This window comes from Carettochelys insculpta, chromosome 6, assembly GCF_033958435.1.
Source record: "Carettochelys insculpta isolate YL-2023 chromosome 6, ASM3395843v1, whole genome shotgun sequence".
In the NCBI taxonomy this organism is placed as follows: Eukaryota; Metazoa; Chordata; order Testudines; family Carettochelyidae; genus Carettochelys; species Carettochelys insculpta.
In genome coordinates, this window is record NC_134142.1 from 83,595,722 (window position 1) to 83,623,018 (window position 27,297).

Sequence of the window (27,297 nt, forward strand, 5' to 3'; positions counted from 1 at the left end):
CCAAGACCGTACCTCAGTGCCAATCTCAGTACATGTTCCATCACCGACTCAAGCCATTTTACCCACAATGGAAAAGCATCACGTCGGACAAGTGGGTATTGGAGATTGTAAACACGGGATACACGATCCCCTTCCAGTCTTTACCTCCACCAAATCCTCCCACCGCACCCATGCTCAGAGACCCCTCTCACCTACCGGAATTAAGGCGGGAGGTGGACCACCTCCTATTCATAGGGGCGGTGGAGAGAGTACCAGAACAATTTCAAGGCAAAGGGTTCTACTCCAGGTATTTCCTGACGGAGAAGAAGACAGGAGGGTGGAGACCCATTTTGGATCTACGCTCACTGAACCAGTACCTACGCAAACCGTGCTTCAAAATGACTACGATGGCTTCAATAATCACGGCACTAGACCATGGCGATTTGGTTTGCAGCCCTCGACTTACAGGATGCGTATTTTCATATCGCAATTCATCCAGCCCACAGGCGTTTCCTCCGGTTCCTTGTGGGTACAGATCATTTCCAGTACAGAGTCCTCCCATTCGGACTCTCTTCAGCACCCAGAGTCTTCACCAAGACCTTGGTGGTGGTGTCAGCATACCTACACAGACAGGGAGTTTTCATTTTCCCGTACCTGGACGATTGCCTGCTAAAGGGAACTTCCCGGGAGGAGGTATTACGGATGATACACATCACCACAAACACATTTACCTCGCTGGGCCTCATCATCAATTTCTCAAAGTCAAAGACCGACCCCACGCAAAATATAGAGTTTATAGGGGCTCGGATAGACTCAGTCACGTCAAGGGTGTATTTACCCGAGGCTCGTTTTCGTGCCATCGAATCTCTCGTACAACTACTAACGTACAGCCCCACTGTTCCAGTTCTCACGTGCTTACAACTGTTGGGGCATATGGCAACCACCACGTTTGTGGTGCAAAATGCCAGGCTGCATATGCGAGGATTGCAGCATTGGTTGGCAACTGTATACAAACCCTCAATCCACACCGTCCACAAGAGGGTGTCACTTACAACAGAGGCATGAAGCTCGCTAACATGGTGGGGAAACCCCAAGAATCTCCTAACAGGGGTGCCCTTCCGCCAACCGCAAATTACGGTGTTCATTACAACAGATGCCTCCCATATGGGATGGGGGGCTCACATGGACAACAAAACCACTCAAGGATTATGGTCCCCCGCGGAGAAGACACTGCACATAAACATATTAGAGCTCAGGGCAGTGTTCAATGCGTGCAGGCATTTTCACAATAATCTGCGCGGAAAAATAGTCGGCGTCAATACCGACAACACCACCACCATGTTTTATATAAACCGACGGGGGAGCCAGGTCTCGTACGCTTTGCGCGGAGGCGGTCCGGCTCTGGAACTGGTGCATCGCCAACAATATAACCCTAAAGGCTTCATATCTACCAGGGGTCCACAACGTCAAGGCGGACCAACTCAGCAGACACTTTGCGCCCACTCACGAGTGGCAGATCCATACAGACCTACTCCACCAAGTGTTCCACAGATGGAGTTTTCCCCAAATCGACTGGTTCGCCACCCGAGAAAACAAGAAATGTCCCCAATACTGCTCCAGAGCGGGCATGGGACACGGGTCTTTGGGGGATGCCTTCATGATCCCATGGAAGGGCCCTCTACTTTATGCGTTCCCTCCCACGACACTTATACACAAGGTCTTGGAGAAGACCAGAAGGGAGAAAGCACTCATGATACTCATAGTCCCAACCTGGGACCGACAACAGTGGTTCCCATTGCTCTTGCGCATGGCTCAACATCAGCCATTTCCCCTATCAACAGTACTGGACATTCTCTCTCAGGCTCGGGGGTCAATACTGCACCCGCACCCGAAGAGACTTCGGCTACAAGCATGGCTAATCCATGGCTAAGCGCCTTAGAGACTACATGCTCAGAGGGAGTACAACAAGTCCTTGAATGTAGTCGGAGAACTTCCACCAGAAAGACTTATCAGCACAAATGGTCGCGTTTTTCCGAATGGTGTTCCTCCAGGCAACTCATACCCCAGGACGCCACCCTACCTACGATTCTGGATTATTTGCTACAACTCAAACAGAACGGCCTTTCGCTATCCTCTATAAAGGTGCATCTGGTGGCTATATCAGCATTTCGACATGAAGAGGATGGATCAACCACAGTTGCCCATCCTGTTGTCTCGCGTTTCCTAAAGAGGTTGGTGAATCTGTACCCCCTCGGAAACCAATACCGCTGTCATGGAGTTTAGACCTAGTTCTACATACCTTCTCGGGACCGCCCTTTGAACCATTGGCTACGGTCCCCCTCCGACTACTTACCATTAAAACGGCTTTCCTCCTGGCAATCACGTCAGCTCGCAGAGTGAGTGAGCTCGCGGCCATAATGTCCACACCACCCTGCACGATCTTCTCAAAAGAAGCGGTGGTCTTACGATGACACCCAGCCTTCGTTCCAAAGGTCTCTTCAGATTTTCATATCAACGAACCAATAGTGCTGCCCTCGTTCTATCCTAAGCCTCACAACTCAAATGAAGAGGCACGGTTGCACTTACTTGACGTAAGAAGGGCACTGGCCTTCTACATCGATAGAACTAAACCTTTCCGGAAAACGGACAGACTCCTGGTGTCCATTGCATCCAGGTCAAAAGGAGAAGCGCTATCTTCGCAGAGGATTTCAAATCACATTGTGTCTTGCATAAGACTGTGTTACAAGATTCGCAAGACTCCTCTGCCAGTTCCGCCAAGAGCCCACTCTACGAGGGCGATGGCGGCATCAACGGCCTTCTTCAAAGGCATCGCGCTGAGAGATATCTGGAGAGCGGCGACGTGGTCTTCCTATGACACCTTCGCCAAGCACTACGCCATGCACAGGATGCTTGATGAGGATACACGCCTGTCGACAGCAGTCCTTTCACAGGCAAGCTGCGCATAAACCGGGTACCCACCTCCTTTTTCGGGGGGGGGGGGGGTTACTGCTGGGTAGTCACCTACTGTGGAGCACCCATGGGGACACATCTCGAAGAACCATTGTTACTACACAGGTGAGTAACTTCTCTTTTCTTTACCGCCACTAGTCCTGGCTCTCAGTGTTCTATGCTGTTATTTACCCCTAATTGCCTTCTAAGAGCCCAGTGAGCAGTGAAAGTGCTGAAAATGTGCTACAAAATACAGTTAACCCTCAAGTTAAGCAGGAAACCACTCCTGTCAGGGTGGCAGTCACGTTAACCCAATACACACGCAACTTGATTGTGTATATCTCAAGGGTTTACTGTTTTGTCCTCTTGTCATTCAGCACTGGTCAGGTTCCAAGGGCACCAGACAAGAGAGGTTCAACCAGTAGTCCAGCTGCAGAGAAATGTTTGCTGTGTGTCAGTTTGAAAAATTAGAAGGGAAGGGGTCAACGATTATGTGAAAACATTTTAAATCTTCTCAAAGGACGTCTCGGAGAATATTTTGGGGAAATGGGTTGTATTTTCATGCTATTATCTACAGCAGGGAAACAGCTTAGAAGTGGTCTGTGCCATACCAAATGTGGACCTCCTTGACCAAGGAAAGATGTTTTTTCCCAATTTTCCCTTCCCATGGCTTTTTGATTCATTGTATTCTGTCCCATCTTCCTCTTTGGACGTGGCAGTATTTACATTTTCGAGTATGTCTATAGCCTGTACAGCTCTTTGAAATCTTTGAGACAGAAGGGCAGGATAAAAATATTACATGTTTTTACCTGACTAGAATACGTTTGTGCCACTGGTTTCCACTTGGTGAAATCTAATCTGCTCAGCTGTGCCAATAAACACAAACAGTTGAATGATGCTTGTCTTGAGCTGTGTGGTAGAAGCGGATGCTCTTCAGCCCATGGTTCAGAGTTATATTTTTGCTCTTGCCATTGTGATCTGAGTGGCCGTGTTATGCAGCATCGTGATAAATGTGAAGTTCTAGGTAGCCAGGGATTTATCACTGTTTCAAAATCTGAGTATTCATTATTTATTGTGCCAGTGCTGTGGAAACAGATAGGGTTCCTGCCATGTCACAGGTGAGGAAGGGATACCATGCAGTCTGTGCATTACACATGCACAAACTTTAATTGAACCCTTAAGGTTGCAAAGTCAAGCACTCAAAAGTTAAAACAAAAAAGCAGTCAAGCAGCACTTTAAAGACTAACAAAATAATTTATTAGGTGAGCTTTCATGGGACACACCCACTTCTTCAGACCATAGCCAGACCAGAACAGACTCAACATTTAAGGCACAGAGAACCAAAGTGCCAAAGTTAAGGTTGCTTATTGGGCTTTAATTCAGACCCGTTGCATTTATACATTATGACAGAACCTTTAAATATATGATCTTAAATTGTCTTTTCCATAAGACCATTGTTTTATTCAGTGTGCTACTGAGCAGCTTTTCAATATTTGGTTTTATCCTCATTTTTCAAGTATATCACTGTACACTATTTACTCCACATTATTCAAACCCTGCTCTGAAGACTGAATTATTCATTTCTTCATGGGCATCTCTTTGATTTTCATCATTGCACTACAGGTTGAACCTCTCTCATCTGGCACCCTTGGGACCTGACTCATGCCAGACGAGAGAATTTGCTGGACAATGGGAGATCAGTATTGTCTAACATGTTACACTTCCACTGCTTACTGATCTCTTAGAACACATTTTAGGGGTAAATTACAGTTAAATAACCTAACTTCCACTTCTGTCCCAGTCTCTTTGCCCAACTAACCCTAATCTCCCCTCTTCCTGATTATTTTCTCCCCAACTCTGGCCTCTGGCATCCACTTCCCTTGGTTATCTGTCCCCATCCCCACAGAATCATGGTCCGAATAGCTCACCCCAGGCTCTTTGGCCAGTGCTGTACTGCTCACCCTCCAGTTCCTTGTCCCACTCTGTTTGCTTGGACCATCCCAGTATTTTCCTGCAACTTGACTTCCCTTCCCTTCTGCCAGCCTCCAGTCCCAGTTTTCCCTCCTCACACCCCTCTGGCTTTTGTCTCCGCTGCATCTGAATCAGGCATCTCCCTTCTTATTGCCTACGCCCAGTCAGCAAGTCCCCCAGGAACACAAGAGGCAGGTTCATTGCTCTCCTTTCAGGCCTGTGGACGCAACATGGTCTTCAAAGTCCAGAGCTCCATTTGCTACAAAAGTACAGGCCATGGTCTGTTCCATACAGACAGAATCTGTGGGGGTCTTAGCTGCAGAAGTCTAATATCCTCCACAGTTTTAACATGCTTTAACATTGAAAGCCTTGTAACTTGCACAAGTTGGATCAGATTTTCACAGGCACAGTAAAAAAAAATCAAAAAAAAAAAAATCCCTGTTACAAAGGTCATCCCGTAACAAATTTCATGTCCCTGCTCTAGAGCCTTTCTAAGGGAAGTTGCTATAATTTTAACATGGACAGGAGAATATGTTTTTCCTCTAGCCTTGTTCTCAGAAACAGCTGAACGGTTTTGGCTAAAAGAGAAAACAAACCCCTGAAAATAAAATAAGAAAAATGTCAGCCTGATGCAGGTAACTTGCATGGAAAATTTTGTCCTTAAGTTATTTACTCTTGTCAAAAGTATAAGAACAGTAAGCAGGGTTTTGTAATGGGGAATGTGTGGCAGCCCTGTGTCTAAGTCAGGGGTCGGCAACCTGCAGCTCCAGAGCAGCATGTGGCTCTGTAAGGAATGGCATGTGGCTTCGGATGCTGCTGCGGCTGAAGCAATGGAACAAAATTCAATTGGTTTAAATTATTTATCATTATTTCAGCACGACAGGGCAGGGAGCCGCCCACATTGCAGGTGGGGGAAGTGAGCAGGAGAGCTGGGGGGGAGGGGTGTCTGAGTCTTCCCTGCTGCAGCCACAAAGCCCTGCTGAGACTGGGGGAGACGCCCCTGAAAGACCAGTGGCAGCTGCATGTGCAGCTGAAGAATTCGTTGGCTGAGGCAGGTTAATCCTGGGGATGTGGCAGGGAGAAAGATTTGGGGGCTGAAGCAGGTTAAGCCTAGAGATGGAGGGGGGTAGGTTTGGGGCTGAGAGGGATTAAGCCTGGGGATGGGAGTCGGTTTGGGGCACACAGGGTAAAGCTTGGGGATGGGGGACACATTTGGGTCTGAGGTGGGTAAAGCCTGGAGATGGGGGTAACTTAACTTTCCAACTGGTACAAATCATTGTGTGCGCTGTTCTTAAAGTACAGTTGGACTGTATTTATTAAGGACTGTCTCATATTCACATTCATTGTGGCTCTTGAAGTGTTGATTTTGTAACTGAATTTGAAAAAATGTCTCTTCTTGCTATTTCAGTTGTAGACCCCTGGTTTAGCTCCTTCTGAAACAAAGATCTTTTAGTATTATGCAGATTGTTTCCCTAATTCTGGCTTTGTTTGTGCTTCTTGTCTTGCAGCAAAAGCCAAATCGAAATGTGGCTCCACGTTCTTCCCCTGTGCTAGTGGGATCCATTGCATCATCGGCCGCTTCCGGTGCAATGGCTTTGAGGACTGCCCAGATGGCAGTGATGAAGAAAACTGTAGTAAGTGCCAAGTCTACCCGTACCTGGAGAAACATCTTGTTTGTTTCAGCAGATCAGTCCCGCACGAGAAAGAAACATTGTGCATTGCTTTAACCCTGATATCAATGCACACTCTCTGTTGTTTGCCACCTAAATCATCTCTTTTTTTTTTTTTTTTTGCTTTATAACTGCAGGACCTCTTGATAGCAACAGGATATTTATAGTGTTAATAACAGTCAGAACCTGCCTCATCAGAAAGTGTAAACTCCAGCACTACATTAAATAGAGCCTCTTGGGTTTTTTTAGATGAACATCTGTCTTGACCGTGACCACAGGTCCTGCTTAGGAAGGATTTGTATTCTTAGTTACTAAAGCATTATTTTTTTTTGTAGTTGGTCCACATTAAATACTGAAACTTAACCAACCCCAGGTCTGCCAGCTGCTACTTGCTAAAGGAGTGCTTGTCAGTTTTATTACCAGTGCTCATGCTGAACTTGCTGTTAGAAGCAGGCACTGGATGGTGGGCTGGGGATCAGTGTTCAAGTTTATCAACCTTTAACTTTCTTTGCAGGTGAGAGAGTTTTGCTAAATAAAACAGACGCGATGACAGTAAGAAATTACTCCACACGTCTCTCACAGGGTGACTTCCTCAAACAAGGCATTGCTTAGCTTTCTAATTTCTCCCTTTGTCATCTTTTGTCTCTTCTCTGGGTCTGCTGATCCCTGAATTATACACCTTCTGACTTCAGTAACTCCTGCAGAGCCAACTCAGCTGCGTGAGAGTTCGTCTGCCTTGTGCATCATCAGCAGTATTGTCAACTAAGTTCTGATTGCTGACTCTGATACTGGTGGGGATGGGAGGACAGAGCCCAACTGGACATTCAGATCTCAGGAGCTGACTGTTGGGGAAATATAATTTAATTTTGAAAGAAGAGTGAAAATCACCCTATTTGGCAGTGTTTCCTGTAAGCTGAGCACTGTAAGCTGAGCTACCTGGGAGAGATTCAGACACTTTGATCTTCTGCCCTTTCCCAGATGTGGCTGAAGATTATACCTTCAACGCGCTTAAGCTAGACCTCCACCTTCTGCTAAGTTTCTGTAGGAGCAGTGGTACTGTAGACCCTGGCATCTACTATGAAATTCTGTCCAGCTGAATAGCAGAGCACCCATAGCCAGCAGCACGTGTTTCTGTCGGTGGTATGCACCCTCGCATGTCTCAATGCACATATCAAAATTTATCCTACGCAGGGATGAAGAAAATTAGAGGGAACATTGCTGTGTCAGAGAACCAGCAAAAAGTCAGTGCCTCATTTCAGTGTTACTTAAAAGCTTATGTGTGGGTCCTGTACACCAGGGTGAATTTTCCCCAAACTGGACAGGCTTCTTTGAAAGTGACAGAAAAATGTTTCTTCCTATGTCTCTTTTTTATTCGAAAAATATATTTTCTCTGAGCAGATCTGCCTTTCAGCTCCTCTGCTTATACCTGGATACAGTATCATTTGACAGGTTTGGCAGAGTGCCACAGTGAGAAGAGTGTTTTGCCTTAAGCTGAAGAGGCCTGGTGATGCACTGACCTTATCCTTTCTCCCCAGCAGTCCTTTTCAGGGACATCACAGCAGAAAGTTAGTTTAAAAAGTTACTTTTTGACTTGTGCTGAAGTTTTTGCATGTGGCTGAACTAGATCCTTTTGCCTCCGTAACCGTGCCAAGGATCTTGCACAGCAGTAAGGAAAGGTTATGTTTGATGAGGCTGCTCTGTTGCCATTAGGGGAGCTGGTGAATACACAGACATGCTCTGAGACTGCAGTGGCAGCTTTCAGCAAGGGCTTGCTGGCTCTTGCCAGAGCTGGCTGGATTGATTTTTTTTTTTCTTTTAATGACATTTAAAGGTCAGGAGGAGGACAACAGACAACAGCTTTCTCAGATTACAAAAGAAGTGACTTTTACAATGATACATCACTATCCACCGCATCAGGGACATGCCCTTTTCATCTCTTTCTCCCCCAGTTCCCCCTTCCCCTGTGTGCATACCCTGAGGTGTCTCCATGGTAGCACCAGCATCTGACCTTTCTTTAAGAGGCCATCTGTTGATGGTCTGAAGTGACTGTTTTGGGCCCTGGGCAAATGGAGTGGAGAGATGGCACCCATAGAGAGAGAGAATGAAGTTAGAGAAAGAGAATTAAAGTCTAAGGAAGTGATTTGTGGTCTCTGGGTGATTCTTCAACAAATTGGACTAGAAGGCGCTTTGGACCAGTGCACCTTGAATATTATCTCCTTTGAGGTAGTGGAGTCAGATGTTAGATTGCATTTTAAAATAATATGAGCTCAACACATGTAATTGGTTATGAACTACATAATTTCATGTGTGTGTATGTGATATGTAGATGGGAGTGTGCCTTACAACCAATCACAGTGGTCCTTTGATCCTCTGCCCTTTCCCAGATGGGGCTGAAGATAATACCTTCAATGCGCTTAAGGTAGACTTCTGCTGTCTGCTAAGTTTCTCGAGGAGCAGTGGTACTGTTGACCGTGGCATCCACTATGAAATTCTGTATGTATGCAGTAGCTCAAAGGCAAGGGAGAGACGACCTTTTTATCACAAGTGAATGTTGCTGGTTACAGGGTTGTGTTTTTGCAATTAGCTCATGTGTATGGTATCTCTCTTATGTACAAGGTATTGTGTGAACAGAGTCTTTAAATGGTTTCATTTCAGAGACTCAGAAGACGTACAGTTTGGGAGGCTCTCTGAGTTAGTTTTAAAGAAAAAAAGTTGGCAGCCGGTTTCTTGGCAGCTGTACACTTTGACACACACAAGACATACAAAGTGGCACTGCTGGCTGCTTTTTGAAGTTGAACTTTGAATATTATGTTTAGTTTGAGTCACCTCCTTTCTAGAAATTGGAGGAAGTTCAGAGAAGAGCACCAAAAATGGTGAAGGGCTGGAGACATTGACTTATGAGAAGATTCTAAAAATGTCTAGCTTGATTAAGCAATGCTAGATATGCTGTATATGAAGGATGCCACAAGTGGCAGGGAGAAAGATTACTTAGTGCAATATGCAGGATATAGCTAGGAGTTGAACGATGAAATTAAGGAAGCAGAAATGTTGGCAGATTTCCCCGATATTCATCCCAACAGTGAGTTGTATTAGTCTGTGGAATAGTTTCCCCAGGGGAGTGGTAGAAATCTTACAGCTTGAGACATTTTCAGTGAGAATGGACAGAACAGTAAATGTGCTGTTACAAACAATGCTAGGTTAGAAGGAGAAAAGTAGTGATATTTTTGGTTCTGTGATTCTATAAGGTTCTATAAAATCTTTGAACACCGTCTTTTTGTTGCATGTTTGTACAGCTCCTAGCACACTCTGGTTCTCTTATGACTAGTTCTTCCAAGCACAGTCAGGATATAAGTATTATGCATGTGAACTTGCAAAATGTATTAAGTTTGCAAAACCAAGCCCTGAAAAGGTGGGAAATGCCAAAATTAAGACTTGGCATCCTGATTCAGCCCCCTCATACATATGTATCATGAGACACGTACTCTGCTCTCAGTTCTACGGTCAGACCCAGACCCAGCATGACGCAGAGCATCTGGGAACTGTAATTTCATGGAAAGTCCTGCTCAGCCCAGGCTGGAGCATTCTCAGTCTTGATGGGATCTCTGGAGAATTAAGTTATGAAGCTTTAGGATGTCACTACTGAGCATTGGCAAATTGCCATTTTTGCTTGGCCATATTTTCAGGATGGCAAAAGGCACATCTTTTAATTAAAGGTCATCTCCTGCAAAGATTCAAGTTCCTGATGCAAGCATGAGTTTCTAGAGCTTTTATAAACAAAGGTCACCCGGACTTCTTTTAACTTGCGCAAAAAAAAAAAAAAAAGCTTATTCTTATAGCCTTCTGAAAATATAGAAATGTGGAAACAATATGCTCCCAATCTGCTCCACGCCTTTTTTTGCATCCACATCCACACCTTGGCAGCAGCAAGTGGTCTCTCAGTGCTTCGCTCTCAGGAGGACCATCTGTGTGGATGTGTGCGCTAAGGTTACTTATCCCACTCCGCCCCACCGGGCATTCTGAGCAGGGAGCGAGGTCAGGGCACACATGCGAGCCTTGCCGCACAGTAGGAGCACCTGGTGGGGCAGAGCAGGACAAGCACTCATGCTCTGACCATGATCCCCAGCAGGAACGCCCTGACCCTGCTCCCCAATAGGTGCCAGGCAAACGGGTGAGGGTGCCCATTTTTCTGGGGACTCTGTCCCCTAATCTGCCTCTGCGGGAGTCCATGGCAGGCCCTGTCACTTCACTTTTAAAAGCCATGGGGCTAGCGATTGGGAGAGGGGCATGTGGGTATAGATTGGCCCAGGATCTTACTGACAGGAGGTGTAAGAGAGGGCAGAGATTGACAAGGCTAAGAGGCGGCTCAGGGTGCTAAAATGAAAGGAGGCAGCAGCAGCAGAGGTTGATAGATACCGCTGTGTAGTATCTGCATCTGGTCCAGTATCAGCAAAAATAATCATGGCCGTAGAGCAAATGTCCCCAGGTTTACAGGGCTCTATGTATTTTCCCCAATCCTGTTCTCAGAAATAGCTAAACCAGTTTGGCTAACCTCTGCCCCACACCCAGCAGAGCCTGGGGAATAATGGCAGGTGCTGTCCCGTGCCCCAAGGCTTTTGCAGGCTCCAACCTGGCAGTGCCCAGCCGCAGGTGCTTAGGCAGCACGCACTACACCAGACCACAGCTGCTGGGGTGGCGGCAGGTGGCAGGAGCGGCACAGCTCCCAGGTGGAGCGCAGGAGCCATGGCAGGACCAGAAGAGCCGTGCGGCTCCAGAGCTGGGGGAGGGGTGCTCAACGTGTTCACTCTGCTGAGCCGCATTTTGCTAACCTCCCACTGCCCCGACTGGGCAGCATAGCCCAGCCACCTGCCGAAATGGCGACACTGGGCCATTCCATGGTGTTCCAGCAGAAGAAAAGCCCTGATCGTAGCTGTGGGTGGACTAGATCTCTGATCATTCCAAAGAATGTTACGCGAATTGAAACTTCCAACTCCCCTCATTTAGCAGTACTCAATTTATTGGACTGTAGGCTAAGCCCATAGGAGTAACCTGACAGACCAAAGGTTGAGTTGTGACCATCTTTGTAGGAGCCCTTAGGGAGTAATTCTTTGTTTGGGTGAGAGCTAATTTCTGATGAAAGATCTCACTTTTGTTTTCACAGCAGCAAATCCTTTGCTGTGCTCTACTGCTCGATTCCACTGTAAGAACGGCCTTTGCATCGATAAAAGCTTTGTATGCGACAGTCAGAATAACTGCCAGGACAACAGCGATGAAGAAAGCTGTGGAAGCCCTCAAGGTAGGCACAAGGGTTTTTGATTGCACTCCAGAGACCTAAGCAAAGCCTAATTTCCAAAGGCAGGAATCAGAAGTAATTACTACACTCCTGGTCTCGCCACCGTTGTGAATAACAGTTCTGTCTTCCCAACACAAATAATTGTAGGGCGATGCTTGTTGCAGCTCTCCAGTTTGTTTAGCTCGTTATTTGAGGTTTCCAAAGCTTGTAATAGCGCCTTTCATCTAAGGATTTCTAAGAGCTTAAAAGGCCTGGTCCAACTCACAGTGAAGTCAGGAGGAGTCTTTCTGTAATGCAAGCTCAGTTGTGCCCAAAGAGAGAAATAAGAGAACCTTCCAACTCCCAGCATTCCTTCCATTTCACAAATGGATAAATCTGTCTACACATAACACACTAAATCAGCGTTTCCCAAATGGTGTTCTGCAGAACCCTGGGATTCCGTGAAATGAAACTAAGGGTTCGGAGAGAAAATTCCATTACAATAGCGACTCCTCTGTGGCCCCGTGCCCTGTCATTGCTGAAACAGTAGAACTAAATTTATTTGGTTTAATGGCTGGCAGGGCAATGGGAGGGATCTGTCTGTTAAGCCAACTAAATTTAGTTCCATTATTTCATTGGTGGCAGGGCAAGGAGCTGCAGAGAGCCCTTCACTCACCCTGCTACCCAGAGTGGCCAGATACCTCCAGTGGGCCTCCCCACCAGCAGAACACTTCCACACCAGTCTTCCTTCCACTGAGATCATGTGGCTGCCCAGTGTAGGCTCCCCAGGCAGCACCACAGATGGGTTAGTCCCGGGGCTAGTTTGGGGCTGAGAGGGGTTAAGCCTGAGGATCGGGGGGTGGGTTGTGGGATGGGAGATAATTTGGAGATAGGGGTTGGATCTGAGGGCTGAGGCAGGTAAAACCTGGTGATGTGGTGGGTGGGAAGGTTGGTTTGGGGGCCAAGGAGGGTAGAGCCTGGGAACGTGGTTCTGCAAAATTCTTTCAAGTTTAAAAAGTTTCCATGGCCAAATAAAATTGGGAAACATTGCTCTAGACTCATTGCACGGTCACAGTCCATTTTGCAAGACACTTTTCATAGTAGAACATGTTTTTTTTCCCCACTGGTAAGAAGGGTGAACCTCTTTTGCTCAGACTTTCAAGGGAAAAACAGTTCACCTTCAGTTGGGGATCGAATGAAAACATTAATTTAAAAAAAAGTGAAAGTTTCAACAGTGATAGCTAGCTGAAAAAAGTGGGTAGGAGTAGAAGGGAAAATTTATGCAAATGTAAGTCTGGTGCGCTGCTCCTGCTGTTTATGACTCAGCTGAAATATTATGAGAAGGCAGAGAGACTGCATGTTCTGGGAGTGGTTTCTTTATTTGTTCAGCAGCTTGCCTCTTGTTTTGGCATTATAGGCTCAATAAAGTGTGATTGAATGGGCACGTTGTTATCCAAAGCAGGGAACTTGGAATTGGAAGGCCTTCATTGTATTCCCAGCAGACTGACTAACTCAATATAATATAGGCACAGTTGTGTACCTCCTTCCCACCTGTAACATAGGGATGGTATTTTTTTCCTCTTTACAGTGTTGTTTAAGTCATAATTAATCTGTGTCCAATCTTGTGACTTCCTCTAATACTTTGCATTTCCACAGTGCCTCCTATATTTATAATTTAAAAAACAGAAAAAGCCCTTTTATAATACAGGTTAAACCTCTGAAATCCAGGACACACTGGTCTGGCAACATCTGTGGTCTGTTAGGGCCATGGTGGCTGTTGGACCAGAGAGCCCCAGTGATTAGAAGAGGGGGCTGGCTGGGAGCCAGGCTGCTGGGAGACCTGGACAGGCAGCTACAGCCAGGGTGGTAGCAGGGGAACCGGGGAACTGGCAACCCATGGCTGGGAAGTGGCCCAGACTGGTGGCTGGGAGTGGGCCAATATCCAGGAATAAAGACCGGGAGTGGGAGCTGGAGGCCAGAAGGGGGAGCATTGATCTCCCCTCGTCTGGCAAAATTCCTGGCCCAGGACTACTCGGGTTCCAAGGGTTTCAGCCCAGGGAGGTCCAACCTATGCAGTCTCTAACACTATACATTTTTGCATTTTTCTCCCATAAATGTGATTATGACATGGGGGAAAAGAAAAACCAGGTTCGAGTAACTTAATCAGAACAAATACAAAACATCTGAGCTGCTGTCTGGTGTAAGGTGTGGTGGTATCTCTCTTGGGGAGATCAGAGGAGGAAGGAAGGTTTTGTAAAAGATGGTTTTCAGGAGAAAGAAGTGTGTAGGACCCACAGGACTTGGGAAGACTTTCCTACCAAAGATTCAGTAAACCCAAAATGAGAACAGTCCCATCCCCCCTTGCCATAGTGGCTGGCAGTGCTGAAGAGCTGATACTCGAAAGGAAAAACATCTCAAACATAAAAAAAAAAATTGACAAATGCAAGAAGAAACATGACTCTGTCATTTTCCATATCACAAGCCAGTGTAAAGAAAAAAACACTGTAATAATATCTCAACAATTTTTAAGCACGTTTTTTCCCATTTCCCTTCTTCACCTAAGAAAAGCACTTCCCTTGTGCTCAAGAACTGAGCTGAAAAAGGGTCAGGAGTATCAGTGAGGGTGCCCTGCAAACACATCTTTGTTCAGAGAGAAGCCAAAGAAAGGCAGGTTTAGAATCTTCCTGCTGGACGCGTGAAATGATGTGGCCCCGTCCTGGTCTTTGAAAAGAGAGGAGAGAAGACGTGAGGCTTAGTCATTTGTGTACTGTTTCTGTGATGATGCTGTTGCGAGTGTGCTGAGAAGTATGTTAATTTTTATCACAGGCAGGCTTAAAGTCTTGGATTATTTCCTGAAGTCCCCCATGTCCTGCCCCCATTTGGGGCTTTGGTCTTCAGCTATGGGGTGAGGGTCTTGGGGCTTCTCCCCTGAGGTGAGAGGGAGGGTGCCAGGGCCTGAGCTTCAGCCCCACAGGAGACACTGGGACTTCTGTAAGTTTCAAAATATTTACCAGCACTCTGCTCTGGGTGGCTCTAGCTGAATTTAAGCGCTGCCAGCAAGGCTGCAGTGGTCTAATAAGGTTAATTTGTGTTGGGGGTTTTATGCAGTTGGAGGTTTAAAGCAGCAGTGTTCTTTCCACACTTGCTCTGGCTGGCTGCTGCTTCTGCAGATTTATTAGTTGGATTGCCTCCAGGTTGCATGCGTTGTCATGACAATCTGCTGTTGGAAGTGACGGATTGAACCCAGGAGAAGAAAGCAGCCATATTTTATGAGGATGTTAGTTTGTCTTTATCTTTGTGCCTCTGGCAAAATCAGATTAAGGGGAGTCATTGTGTCTTATTCTATACACAACTGACCCCCCAAAGAGAGAAATCCTACTCTTACTCTACACTGTGCTTTCACTGTGACCGGAATAGCCATTGGAACAGTGTAATTCACAGCAAAACAATTAGGTACTTTCACCATTCCAAACAGCGATGGAATCAGAGTAGAGGACTGGGAATCAAATTCAAACCCTGGTTCTGACAGACATTTTTGGCATTAAGCATACCTGTTTTCCACATCTGTAAATGACAGTCATGCTTGCCTACCTTCCTGTCACAGATGTGGACGTTTTAAAGTGTCGAATTGTCCAAATATTCTACAGTAACATAAAGAAGAGTCACGGTCTCCAAGTTCTCTATTGTTTCTGTACTGGAATTAATTAAATTAATTATTTAAAGTAGTGAAAATGTAAAAGCTAGTTTGGGCCTCGCTGAAAGTACAGAATAGATGTTTATAGCCAAGATCTGTGGCCTGTGGAGTGTCCACAGTCGCCTTTAGGAACATGCACGGTACTTTGATTTAAATTAGATGACAAGCAGTTACCGTGTGGGTGTGTGTATAAAAAAAAAAAAAAAAAAAACTGGAGTGAGGACCAGCTCCGGGGTGAAATTCATCATTCTGCAGAGGTCATAAAGCTTACCCATCACTAAAGTCCCACTTAAACTTTTATTAAAGGAATTTAAGGGAAACTTAAGTACATAGAGACTTCTGCTGGCACGCTGCACATTTCACCATACATGAGTTCTGTAGCTCATGGTTTACCTTTTTGTGGGCCTGAATGTACCTTTGTGCAGCCATATGTACTTCCTTTAAACAAATACATAGTAAACAAGAAATCAAGCTTTTCTAAAAATATTAAGGTTATAAACTACTTAAGGTTGCCCTGTATTCATGCCTGGAAGATTTAGACTTCCCAAGAGTGTACATGCTCTGATTTTTTTTTTCTACATGGCTCTCCTGGTGAGCAGTTCTCAGGAATCATTTTGATGCCTACCTCATTGTGTTATTTCCCCTTGTAGTCTGTATAAGTCCGTATAATAAGCGCCTTTCATATCCATGGCAGTCCTCTTTCACTTCAAGGAGATCTGATTAGCATGATGTATATTGTGGGTATAATATGACACAGTACGATAAAAAGTATACTGCCAAGTTTTCTTCCAGTAGCCCTGTCATAATATTGAATGTATTGTACTTTCAGTACACCCTCAGGAAATTTTCTTGGATATTATGCCTAAAGTTTCATGCTAAAGGTGGTGGTGTCTGTAGTGCTGGCTTGAGATTGTCCTTGAGCATGTCATTGAGATTAATTAACATAAGCCTCACAACAACCCTATGTCCTATCTAAGAAGATAGGTAGTATACCATTTAACAGAATAGGAAACTGAGGCACAGAATTCAAGCAAATTGCTCTGGAGCACAATTTGTGGCAGTCACAAATAGTGTGTTTCCTAGTGATGTTGAGACGCTTAATGGCAATTTGTAAAATGCTGTAAGGTGTTCTGATACAATGTGCTATAGAGGAGTGAATTACCCTCTGACCCTCCTGTCTTCCTGCTCTTTGGGTATCCTCATGCTTTTCTTAACTCCTCCCCATATGAGCTTCAAAGTCCGGCCATTATGGAAAGGATCCAGCAGTTTATGTATCTGACTGTCAAATACTCATCTCCATGAAGAAGTAAAAGCCCTTTCACTGTCAGTGAAATGTTACCAATTGCTTAATGTAGAAGACCTTATTGCACTAGTACTGGCATAGAGGACTTCAAATGAAACCGTCTCTGGTAAATAGCATCTTTGTTAGGTCTTTGTGTGCAGTTGGAAGTGAATCTAAAGCTGTGGAGTTTTAATTTTAATTTACTAAGTTTTAATTTTCCCCTTGGTGGTGGGTGGATCTGTGGGAGGGAGAGAGAGAAGCTCCTAAATTCAGTTGTAGAAACAGGCCTTTCTGTAGGCAAGTGTTTTTCCCCTGTATAAAGGAATGCTGCACATTTATAAGTCTTTCATATCAGGAGTAAAGCAGAGACTTAAAGTGTTTGGTTTAGAAGCAAGTCCAATGATTTTGCGCTCATTCATGATAGTAATTATTTGCAGATCTTGTAGCTGCCATAGTAATCTTTGGAGCTGTTCCTTTAATCTCCACCTATTTGTACTTCTCACTCTGGTGCATCTGTACATTTCAATACTGTAGTAAGCTGGATGAATCTGCGAGCAGGTTCCTAAAGGAGGTTGCTCTTGTTCTGGAGTGAAGTATTAAGGTACATCTATACTTACTAGAAGATTGACTCAATCAGGATTGATCTTCAAGGTTCGATTTAGTGCACCTAGTGGGGATGCATTAAACCATCAGGGATCCTCTGTCAACCCTGGGACTCCTTACTGTCTCAAGCAGTAAGGGAGGTCAATGGGAAAGCAACATGCCCGTCGACATCCCACTGTGGGGATGGCCAGAAAAATCAATCTGTGATATGTTGATTCCAGCTACACAATTGTTTTAGCTGGAGTTGCATATTTTAAATTGACTTTTCTGCCTAGCGTAAACCTGGCCTGAGTCCCAATGTATCTGAATCATAGGAGCTGAAGATGGAATTAGAGAGCGACCATCCAATCAATCTCTCTACAATTAATGCAGAATTGCTCTGTTTAGGGGATATTATCTGGCAGTGTATTTAAGCTTAATTTTAAGAATTCCAGGCACTGGGACTCCTCTTATTCCACTGCCAGAAACATGTCACCGTCAGGAAATTTTCTTGGATATTATGCCTAAAGTTTTCTTTTCTTAATTTTCTCCTACTACTCAAACGTAGTAAGTGGTGGTGACCATTCAAAACATCTGTTCTTTGGACACTCATCGGACCTTAACAGTCTACATGCTTTGTGGTGGATTTTCCATTGTAAAAAGACTCTTCCCACCGAGCCGGCAGGCTAGTCACGCTCTAGGTCTGTATATTCCAATTATATAATTATTCTCTTAATTAACAGCTATTTTCACACTTTTTTTTCTTTCTTTGTAACTGCTCAAATGTTTGTGTTTTTTCTTTCTGGTGTCTTGGCCCTTTCTGAATCAATTTCATCTTCCTATGTGGACTTCCCTTTTCCCTTGATGTGTTTAAAAGCCTTTTTTATTCCCTTAAACCCTTTTGGTTATCACCCACACATTTTTGCTTTTACCACCGTGGATTCTGAATGACACTCTAGCAGCATAGAGTGCTGGTAATATCCTCACAACTCTAGCCATGCTGTTTTTAGTTTAATGATAGCATTGCTGCTCAGTTACAAGCTGGGTGGTCTGAAAGTGTCATTAATTTTTCATTTAGGCAGCCTACTGCCATATATTCAAGTCTACGTATGTCGCACATTTGTTGGCAATACAGGTTGCTACTTATTCAGCAAAGTTCTGCTCAGATTCAACCACTGGCTTGTAGTGGAAGCACTTCTGTTCATAAACAAGTTTTCTGTTTGTTTCAGACTAAGGCAAACGGACCCTCCAGTGACTTACCCAAATTTATAGCAGGTTAGCAGCAAAGCTGCAATAAGAATCAGGTATCCTTTCTCCATTAGATGAGACAACCTGTCAAAGATGGGACATAACACAATCACACGTTTGTACTGGGCATGTATTTGGCCATATAATCCCACCATGGCCACATACAGATAGGTATGTTCTTCCATTTGTAAACTTCCATAGTACATCATTCAGTATTTCAGAGAATTTGTTTTGTGAAATAAGCGCTTGGAAGCATATCAACTGAGTCTTTACTAAAGATGCATCTGCGTCCCACTGCCAAAAGCCTACTGAGTGCCAAAATTTGAAATCTGACCCAGCTGCCAAACTCCCGAGCAGAATCTTCATGGCTGTGCATGGTCAATACAAAAATCTGCAGCACCCTGCAAACTGAAGATTTTGGAGCTGTGTGACATAAAGTGACATAAGGCTCAATAATACAAGAAAATCTACAATGACCACTGAAGAACTAGGTGCAGAGGAGTTTGCGGGGGGGGCTTGCTTGCCATCCCTTAGGGAAATGTAGGTGCATCCCAAAGGTTAACTTGCTCTTCAGAAATGTCTTGGAGTATGGAAATGAGTCATCCTATTGGGAGATTTATCAGGATTTGAAGAAAGGAAATTCAGGGGAAATCCCCAAAGGTTCCACAAGTATTTCCCTTCAATTTTTATACCATCACAAGCACAGAGGTAAGTCCTGAGACACCTGACTCTATAAATATTCCCACTCACTTGAGTGGCTCACAGTAGTAAGTCCAGCTGTGAGACTTTGCAGAAGCAGGCTCAAACTCCAAGTGAATGCCAAAGCTGTCTGCCAAATGGAGCGGACGTACCCTGATTTGCAATGAAATACCCTAATATTTAATTTATTAAAGGTAAATAGTTCCCAGAACATCCCACCCTGTGTCAAGTCTGTAACTGATCATCTGCATGTGGCAAGTGGAAAACCCTCTTAAATTCCCAATTCTGTGGTATCATTTAGCCTTCTCAAAACCTTGCAGCCTGATTCTGGCTGCTTCAGGCTGAGCAGTTTCCTCTTATTGAATCTGTCTTTGACTCATTATTTACATAGTCTGTAAACTGAAGCTTAATTTGCAATTACCATTCGTTGGCTTAGTCTAAATGCAACCTACATCTGGAACTTAATAGTCAAAGGCAGACTAAATAAAAAGCAGAAACTTAAGAACAGATACAAATAAAATGTCACTGAATGCTTAATTAAATAAAGGCTGCATGCATGGATATTTAGTAGTTTCAGAACCCTTGCTTATAACAGCTGCTGTAGGGAAATAGCTTTGTGAAACTTATGTCAGCTGTGAATAGTTCTCCTAGTGATTTCATTCTCTCCCTCTACTTCCCTTTCCCCCCATACACACCTCCCATACTCCATACAAAATGACTTATTTGAAGGATTCTCCTGGGGGCAAAAAAGCAAATTCATTTGCAGAGGAGTTAACAAGGTAAGATGTGCTGTCCAAAGCAGCACTGGAAGGTAATTCATATGATTCCTGTGATGAGTTCATTTGTGAATTGATTATTTTGTCAGTGTTGGGTCCCTGTGGCTGCACGCCTGAGCTAACCCATGGGTTCTAAAGCGATGATTTAGCCACTTGATTTAGACATCAGATAATTGCAGGTTCTTTATTATCAGTGATCCAGTCTTGCTCCACCAGAATAGGGGTAACTTGTAAATGTTTGCCTGGGAGAAGTTTTTAACCAGAGAGCCTCCAAGTGAGGAAGAGTAGGAACATAAGAACGGCCTTACTGGGTGAGACCAAAGGTCCATCTAGCTCAGTATCCTGTTTGCCAACAGTGGCCAATACCAGGTGCCCCAGAGGGACTGAACTGAACAGGTAACGATCTCGCTTCTTCCACCCATCTTCAGCCTCTGACAAACAGAGGCTAGGGACACCATTCCTTACCCATCCTGGCTAATAGTCATTAATGGACCTAAACTCCATGAATTTATCTAGCTCTTTTTTTAAACCCTGTTATTGTCCTAGCCTTCACAGCCTCCTTGGGCAAGGAGTTCCACGGGTTGACTGTGTGCTGTGTGAAGAAGGATTTCCTTTTATTTATTCATTTTAAACCTGCTACCCATTAATTTCATTTGGCATTCCCTAGTTCTTATGTTGTGGGAACAAGTAAATAACTCTTCCTTGGTCACTTTCTCCACACTGCTCATAACTTTATATACCTCGGTCATATCCCCACTTAGCCTCCTCTTTCTTAAGCTGAAAAGTACTAGCCTCTTTAATCTCTCTCCGTATGGGGCCTGTTCCAAACCCCTAATCATTTTAGTTGCTCTTTTCTGAACCTTTCTAGTGCCAGTATATCTTTTCTGAGATGAGGTAACTGTATGCACAACTGTATGCAGTATTCAAAATGTGGGCATACCATGGTTTTATAGAAGGGCAATAAGATATTATCCGTCTTATTCTCTATCCCTTTTTTGACGATTCCTAACATCCTGTTTGATTTTTGACTGCTGTTGAATACTTCTTGGATGTTTTCAAAGAACTATGGACTACAACTCTAAGATCTCTTCCCTAATTAGCTGTAGCTAATTAGCCCTCATCATATTTTGTATATATAGATGGGGTTATCTTTTCCACTAGGCATTACTTTACATTTATCCAAGTAAAATTCCATTTGCCATTTTGTTGACCGATCAGTCAGTTTTGAGACCCTTTTGAAGTTCTTCGCAGTCTGCTTTGGTCTTAACTACCTTGAGCAGTTTACTATTGTCTGCAAACTTTGCCACCTCACAGTTTACCCCTTTCCAGATCATTTGTGAATAAGTTGAATAGGATTGGTCCTAGGACTCACCCTTGGAAACGCCACTAGTTACCCCCTCCGTTCTGAAAATTTGCCATATATTCTTACCCTTTGTTTTCTGTCATTTAACCAGTTCTCAATCCATGAAAGGATCTTCCCTTTTATCCCATGACAACTAAGTTTAAGTAAGAGCCTTTGATGAGGGACCTTGTCAAAGGCTTTTTGGAAATCTAAGTCAACTATATCTACTGGATCCCCCTTGTCCCCGTGTTTGTTGACCTCTTCAAAGAACTCTAATAGATTAGTAAGACATGATTTCACTTTACAGAAGCCATGTTGACTTCTGCCCAACAAATTGCTCTTCTATGTGTCTGGCAATTTTATTCTTTACTGTGGTTCCAACTAGCTTGCCTAGTACTGACGTTAGACTTACTGGTCTGTAATTGCCGGGATTGTGTCTAGAGCCCTTTTTAAATAGTGGCGTTACATTAGCTATCTCCCAGTCATTGGGTACAGAAGCTGATTTAAAGGATAGGTTACACACCACAGTTACTAGTTCTGCAGTTTCACATTTCAGAACTCTTGAGTGAATGCCATCTGGTTCCAGTGGCTTGTTACTGATAAGTTTCTTAATTAGTTCCAAAATTTCTTCTAATGACACCTCAGTCTTGGACAGTTCCTCAGTTTAGTCATCTACAAAGGACTGCTCAGGTTTGGGAAACTCCCTGACACCCTCAGCCGCAATCATATCAGAGTGTCTCCTGCGTGCTGTTATGTCTTGCCTTTCATTCACCATACAAAGGTGTGTGGTGTGTTGTTGCTGTGGGTTTTTTTTAAACTATAACAGGCATGTTCACACTGAATAATCCTTCTTGTTTTCAGTTTTTTATTTTCTTTCATTTTTCCCAGGAATATATCTGTGTGTGTTTGTTACCATGGCAAAATTGGTGCAAAAACTGTAAATTTTTTTCTGAGTAAATATTGGGGTTTGTATTGGTGGCTGGAAAGACAGAGGAAAAAGTATTGAATAGACAATGTTTTGTATTCTGTTCATCGGGGTGGCTTGCTGCAGAATTAAAGCAGAACTCACGACACAATGCCGCTTTTGAGTTTGAGACCAATCCATCTCTAATCCCCAAATAAAATTTGTCATTTGAATAAACAGTTTACCATTATAGATTTAAAACTATTAGCCTATGAATATTTATTTACATTTAATAATCGGGCCATACCATACCATTTGCTGTGCATTTTCCAACTTCATCGTTTTCTCCTGCCAGGACTCAAGGCTTCAGCACAGCAGTGGAGTGGTGAGATTAAGAGAAGGAAATTGTGAGGGAAGAGTTAGCTTTAGCGCACACACCCTCCCCGCTGCAGGTGCCTCCTGAAACTTGGAGTAGATGGCGAAGGTGGAGGGGGGAAGCTCTGTGAGTCAATATTTAACAACACGGGCATCCTTGCTATGTAGGACTAATTGGCCTCAGTTCCTTCTCAACTGCCCATGCTCGAGTTGGAGGCTTGCGTGTTTGTCTGAATTGACTTTTTGCCTCAGCTTTGCCCTCTTAGCTTTTGTAGTTGTAGTAGTTAGTGGCTAGTTAATGGGGATGTATAATCCTATTTAAGTAAACAGTAGGTTTAACCAATCAAATGATTAAATGGGGGTGGTGGCTGCAGAGGCTGTTCCAGTCCAGCCGGGCTGGAACACCCCGCCTGTGGCATGCCAGGGACCCAGGCTGTTGCCCTTAGGGGAGGCGCGCCAGTGCAGCCAGAGCAGCCACCATCTGCAACAGCCTGGCCAGGAACACTGTGGGTGGGAGGTTCTCCAGCCCGGCTGGAGCAGTCCCCATCAGAGGCAGCCCCCCAATGCGCAGTGGGCAGGGATGCAACAGTCGGGCAGAGCAACCCCAGTGCCTCACAAGGCAGAGGCACTCCAGCCCAGCCACAGCTCCTCCAAGCCCTGGGGAGCCGGGAAGGGGGTGGCAGCTGCTGGCGATCCCCTGTGGAAGTGGCAATCCCCGCTGCTCTGTGAGCCCTGGGGAAGAAGCCGGTGCCCACGCTCCCCCGGCTTCCCTGAGGCTCTGGAAAGTGAGGTGGGGGAGACGGCCCCAATATGGGAAAATTCGTCCCATTTAATAAAATAAGTTGGGAAGCCTTTTTGGTGTCATAAATATGGGACCGTTCTGCCCCGTACAGTACGGATGGTCACCCTACAGTTAAATGTTAATATCCTTAGTAATTAGTACTTAGTAGCGGCAAGCTATATAGTTTTTCTGTGTACAGTAAACCTTCAAAATGCACGATTGCGAGTTGCACTTAACTGGCATTAATACATTCGAAATCCTGCTTGCCCTGGCTCAGTCCCCCCTGCCCCGGCCCGTGCAGCCTGGTTTAATGCCCCCCTTCAAGCCTCCTGTGGCCCAGCTCACCACCTGCATACAGCTCCAACCCCAGCTCACCACCCCTTGCACTTGGCCCTGGTTCAAACCTCTCTCACACGGCCCCAGCTCACCTCCTTGCGTGTGACTCCAGGTCAACTCAGCCCTTCTACCCACTCCCACTGCTCCAGCCCACTGCCAGGCTTAACCCTCCCCAACTGGCCCCCTCCTCCCCCAACCCCAGGAGTTCCACGTGCTCCTGCTGCTTCCCTGCTGTAGAAAATGATTTCCTCCAGGGAAAAAGCAGCCCCACCCGCCAACTTACCCGAAATTCGAATTATGCGAGAGCGCCTGGGAGCACAACCATTATATAACTCGAGGGACTACTGTATTTTGAGAAAGTTTGTTTATGCATCTGCCTGTCTGTTCAAGAACTCCTGAATGGTAAGAGCTAGGACCACCAGGTTGGGTATAGAGCTACCTCTTATCCTAACTTAAAACAAACTGAGAGTTTGGTTGGTGGTTTTTTTGTTTGTTTTTTTTTGCAGGGGTGAATCTCTCCCACCCCCAGATTTTCTGCTTGCTGTTTCCCCTTTTCACTGTCAGGGATTGAGGGGAAAAATTCAGTTTGCTGCATTCCTCACTCTGGCTGGAAAAGCAGGGAGCAGGAGAGCTGTGCTCTTTCTTCTCGTTCCCTCACAGAAAGGGAAACAGCAAGTTGTTGGGGGTGAGGAGAGCTCAGGGCAGAGGAGTGGGGTTTAGGGGTGGGGGTGCAGGCATCAGGGTTTTGGGGGTGAGGAGAGAGACTGAGGGCAGGGTGCTAGAGCAGTGGGTGGGGGGTGCAGGTTTTGAAAACTACAGTAATTTAAATAAAGAATATGCATTGTCTTTTTCTTTAAAGAAAAAACCCACATCACTAGTGATTTAAGGACCCAGGCAACGCAGGGTAAATTTGCTAGTATAAATATGTATATTTTTACAAAAATATAAAAAAAAAGATTTGTGTGCACCTATAGATATATATGGGGGGAAGGGAGAGAGCAAGAGAGGACTTCTAGATACAATGGAACTGTGGGGGCTTTTGGTGGTGCTGGTCAAGAGGAGACATCACAAAAATAATTGCAATCTTTGCCAGCAGTTCCAGCTGAGAGAACAAGGGGGAATCTGAATTTATTTCTCCAGGGCTACTGACAGGTGGGAAAGGTTCCACAGCTGCAACCCTTGCGGGACTTGTTCTGTGGACAGATGTAATTCCTCAGGCTCTCAGTTCAAGTCCTTTCCCAGCATTAAATATACCCAACAATGAAACGTCAGTTCGCTTCAGTAACAAACTCCATGCAGTGATGAAAATGATTTGCACTGGCGCATTCATGGAACTTTTTCTCAGGTGCAGTGATTGATTTTGCACCCAGCACTGAAATAATGGTAGAATTTTTGTAACTGGCTTAAGGACAAGGAATAGTAGGTAACCCAGTACCCAATTCAGTGTTGGTACTTCTCCTTTCGAGTAGATGAACGGGTAATCATGGGAGATGGGGATTCAGAATGCAAATGGTGTATTTATTTTAGGTAAAAGTTACATATAAATTCAAACAATTCTTCCCAGGTATTTTAACTCCTTCCTTTAGTGTCTTTTCAGCTTTCCCTACCATGCTGCATCAGTCCATGCAAATTGCCAGCTCCTCCCAAGACCTGTGTAGTTGTAGGTTTCTTTGTAGATGTTTCTATAACTTTTTTTTGTAATGGATACGGTTGTTAACCTGAAGCCAAGCTCTTTAACCTTAGGGAGAGGTGATCCATGTTTGTGTGGTCTGTACCCTTTGACCTATTTAGTTTCAGGAACTATAGTTCCTGCTGGCATAGCTCTCCAGCTCATTGAGACATGCAAGCCGCTTCGCCACAACAAGGAATGGTCCACTGGGTGCTCCCAAGACAGAGTGAAGTGGAGGAGACTTGCAGGTGAACTATGTTCCATGCAGAGCACAAAGGTTTAAGTGAGGTCTTCAGTGGTACTTAAACAGGGTGACCATCCATACTGCATTAGGGACACCAAAAGGGCATCCCTACTTCTTTTTAATAAGGGACTAATTGTACTGTATTTGGGCCCTCCCCCGCTGACCTTTTCTGCCAGCAGCTGGGCAGGCGCAGCTGCTAGGGAGAGTCACTTCCCTGAGCCTCAGGGAAGCAGGAAGTGTGGGCAGCTACCACATCCCTGCCGCTTCCATGGGGCTTGGGGAGTGCTGGTGGCTGCCGCTTCCCGGGGGCTCCTGGGGAGTGACGGCAGCTGCTGACTCTTTCCCAGCTCCCTGGGGCTTGGTGGAGCTGGGAGGAACTGCCCCTTCCCCCCATATCTCCTGTTGTGTATTTGGGACAGGGAGATATGGTCACCTTACACTTAAACATAATATACAGTATGGAGAAGTATGATTATAGTATTTCGTATATGTAATTCCATTTTCCAGATCCAGGTGGTCAAATGTCAAAGGTTTGTCTTCCTGTTGTTGAAAATATAAGAATTTCTTTCCCATCATCCTCCTGATACTTTAAGTTCTCTGTTGCACTGTCATGGATAAAATGATCCCTATGCGTTGCCCTTTCAGGATCTGCAACACTGTGGAAATGTTTGAAATGTAACTGGCTCATTAAACTGCAGTGGCTTTTCTTGGTGGTCATTATCGTTTGCTTGTGAAAATGACTTCTGTTGGAGAGCACTGAGTGCTTAACTCAGTTTTTATATTCTCATTGGAATGAGTCCAGCTATTAAAGGCACAGATAAGGTTAATTTTGATTTGTTGTAGAACGGCTGATTCCAGGAAAGCAGAAGAAAAACCTTGATACTGATGATCCCTGTAGATTAGCATTATGAGAACACAGTGTTTGTGTATATTTAAAATATGATTGCTTTTCTACAAGTTCTCATCATCAGCGCTTGAAAAGTCCACTGGTGGTTGGCAAGAGGGTTGTGTCCAAGGCGGAAGCTCTGTCATTATCAGGGCTCCATCTTTTAAAAAACTGTATACTTCTCTATGATTACTAAGATAATGCTTCAAAAGTGAACCATATGTGAACCAGTTTGGTGTCTTCCTGCATTTAGACAGAGTGCTCCATTGCTTTTGCTGCTGCTCAGATTTTAATCGCACAGCAGCAGAGTGAAATTTAGTGCACTTGATTTTACAGAACCCAGTGAGCATCAGTACAGCTGTCGAGATGCATGTCAAGTTTAGTCTGCTGGTGAAGATCCAAAGAATGGAAGCTGGAGAAGACATTTAAGCCTGGTTTAAACTCAGTGTAGTCCCGGTCAGTTAAAGTTGCGATTTAGTACAGATTTTAATTAAATGTGAACATACTAAACCTGAATGATCAGTTTAGCTTATCTGCAAATATACAGGTATAAGTTGAGTTGATACAAAACATTTTAAACTCATGAAAGTCCACAAGTTGCACCAGTTTAATTAAAGTTGTGGCTGATGCAGCTTGTGTGT

General features: G+C 44.7%; 1 protein-coding gene across 4 annotated transcripts in view; it reads left to right on the forward strand.

Annotated features, from left to right (window-relative positions):
- Window positions 1-27,297, forward strand: part of LDLRAD3 (low density lipoprotein receptor class A domain containing 3) — a 183,526-nt gene that overhangs the window by 82,583 nt on the left and 73,646 nt on the right. For all 4 annotated transcript variants that reach the window (XM_074997502.1, XM_074997503.1, XM_074997505.1 and 1 more), the window contains exons 3-4: window positions 6,408-6,533; window positions 11,728-11,862. In XM_074997502.1, the coding sequence (XP_074853603.1) occupies window positions 6,408-6,533; window positions 11,728-11,862 (261 nt within the window). The remainder of the gene's footprint in view (window positions 1-6,407; window positions 6,534-11,727; window positions 11,863-27,297) is intronic.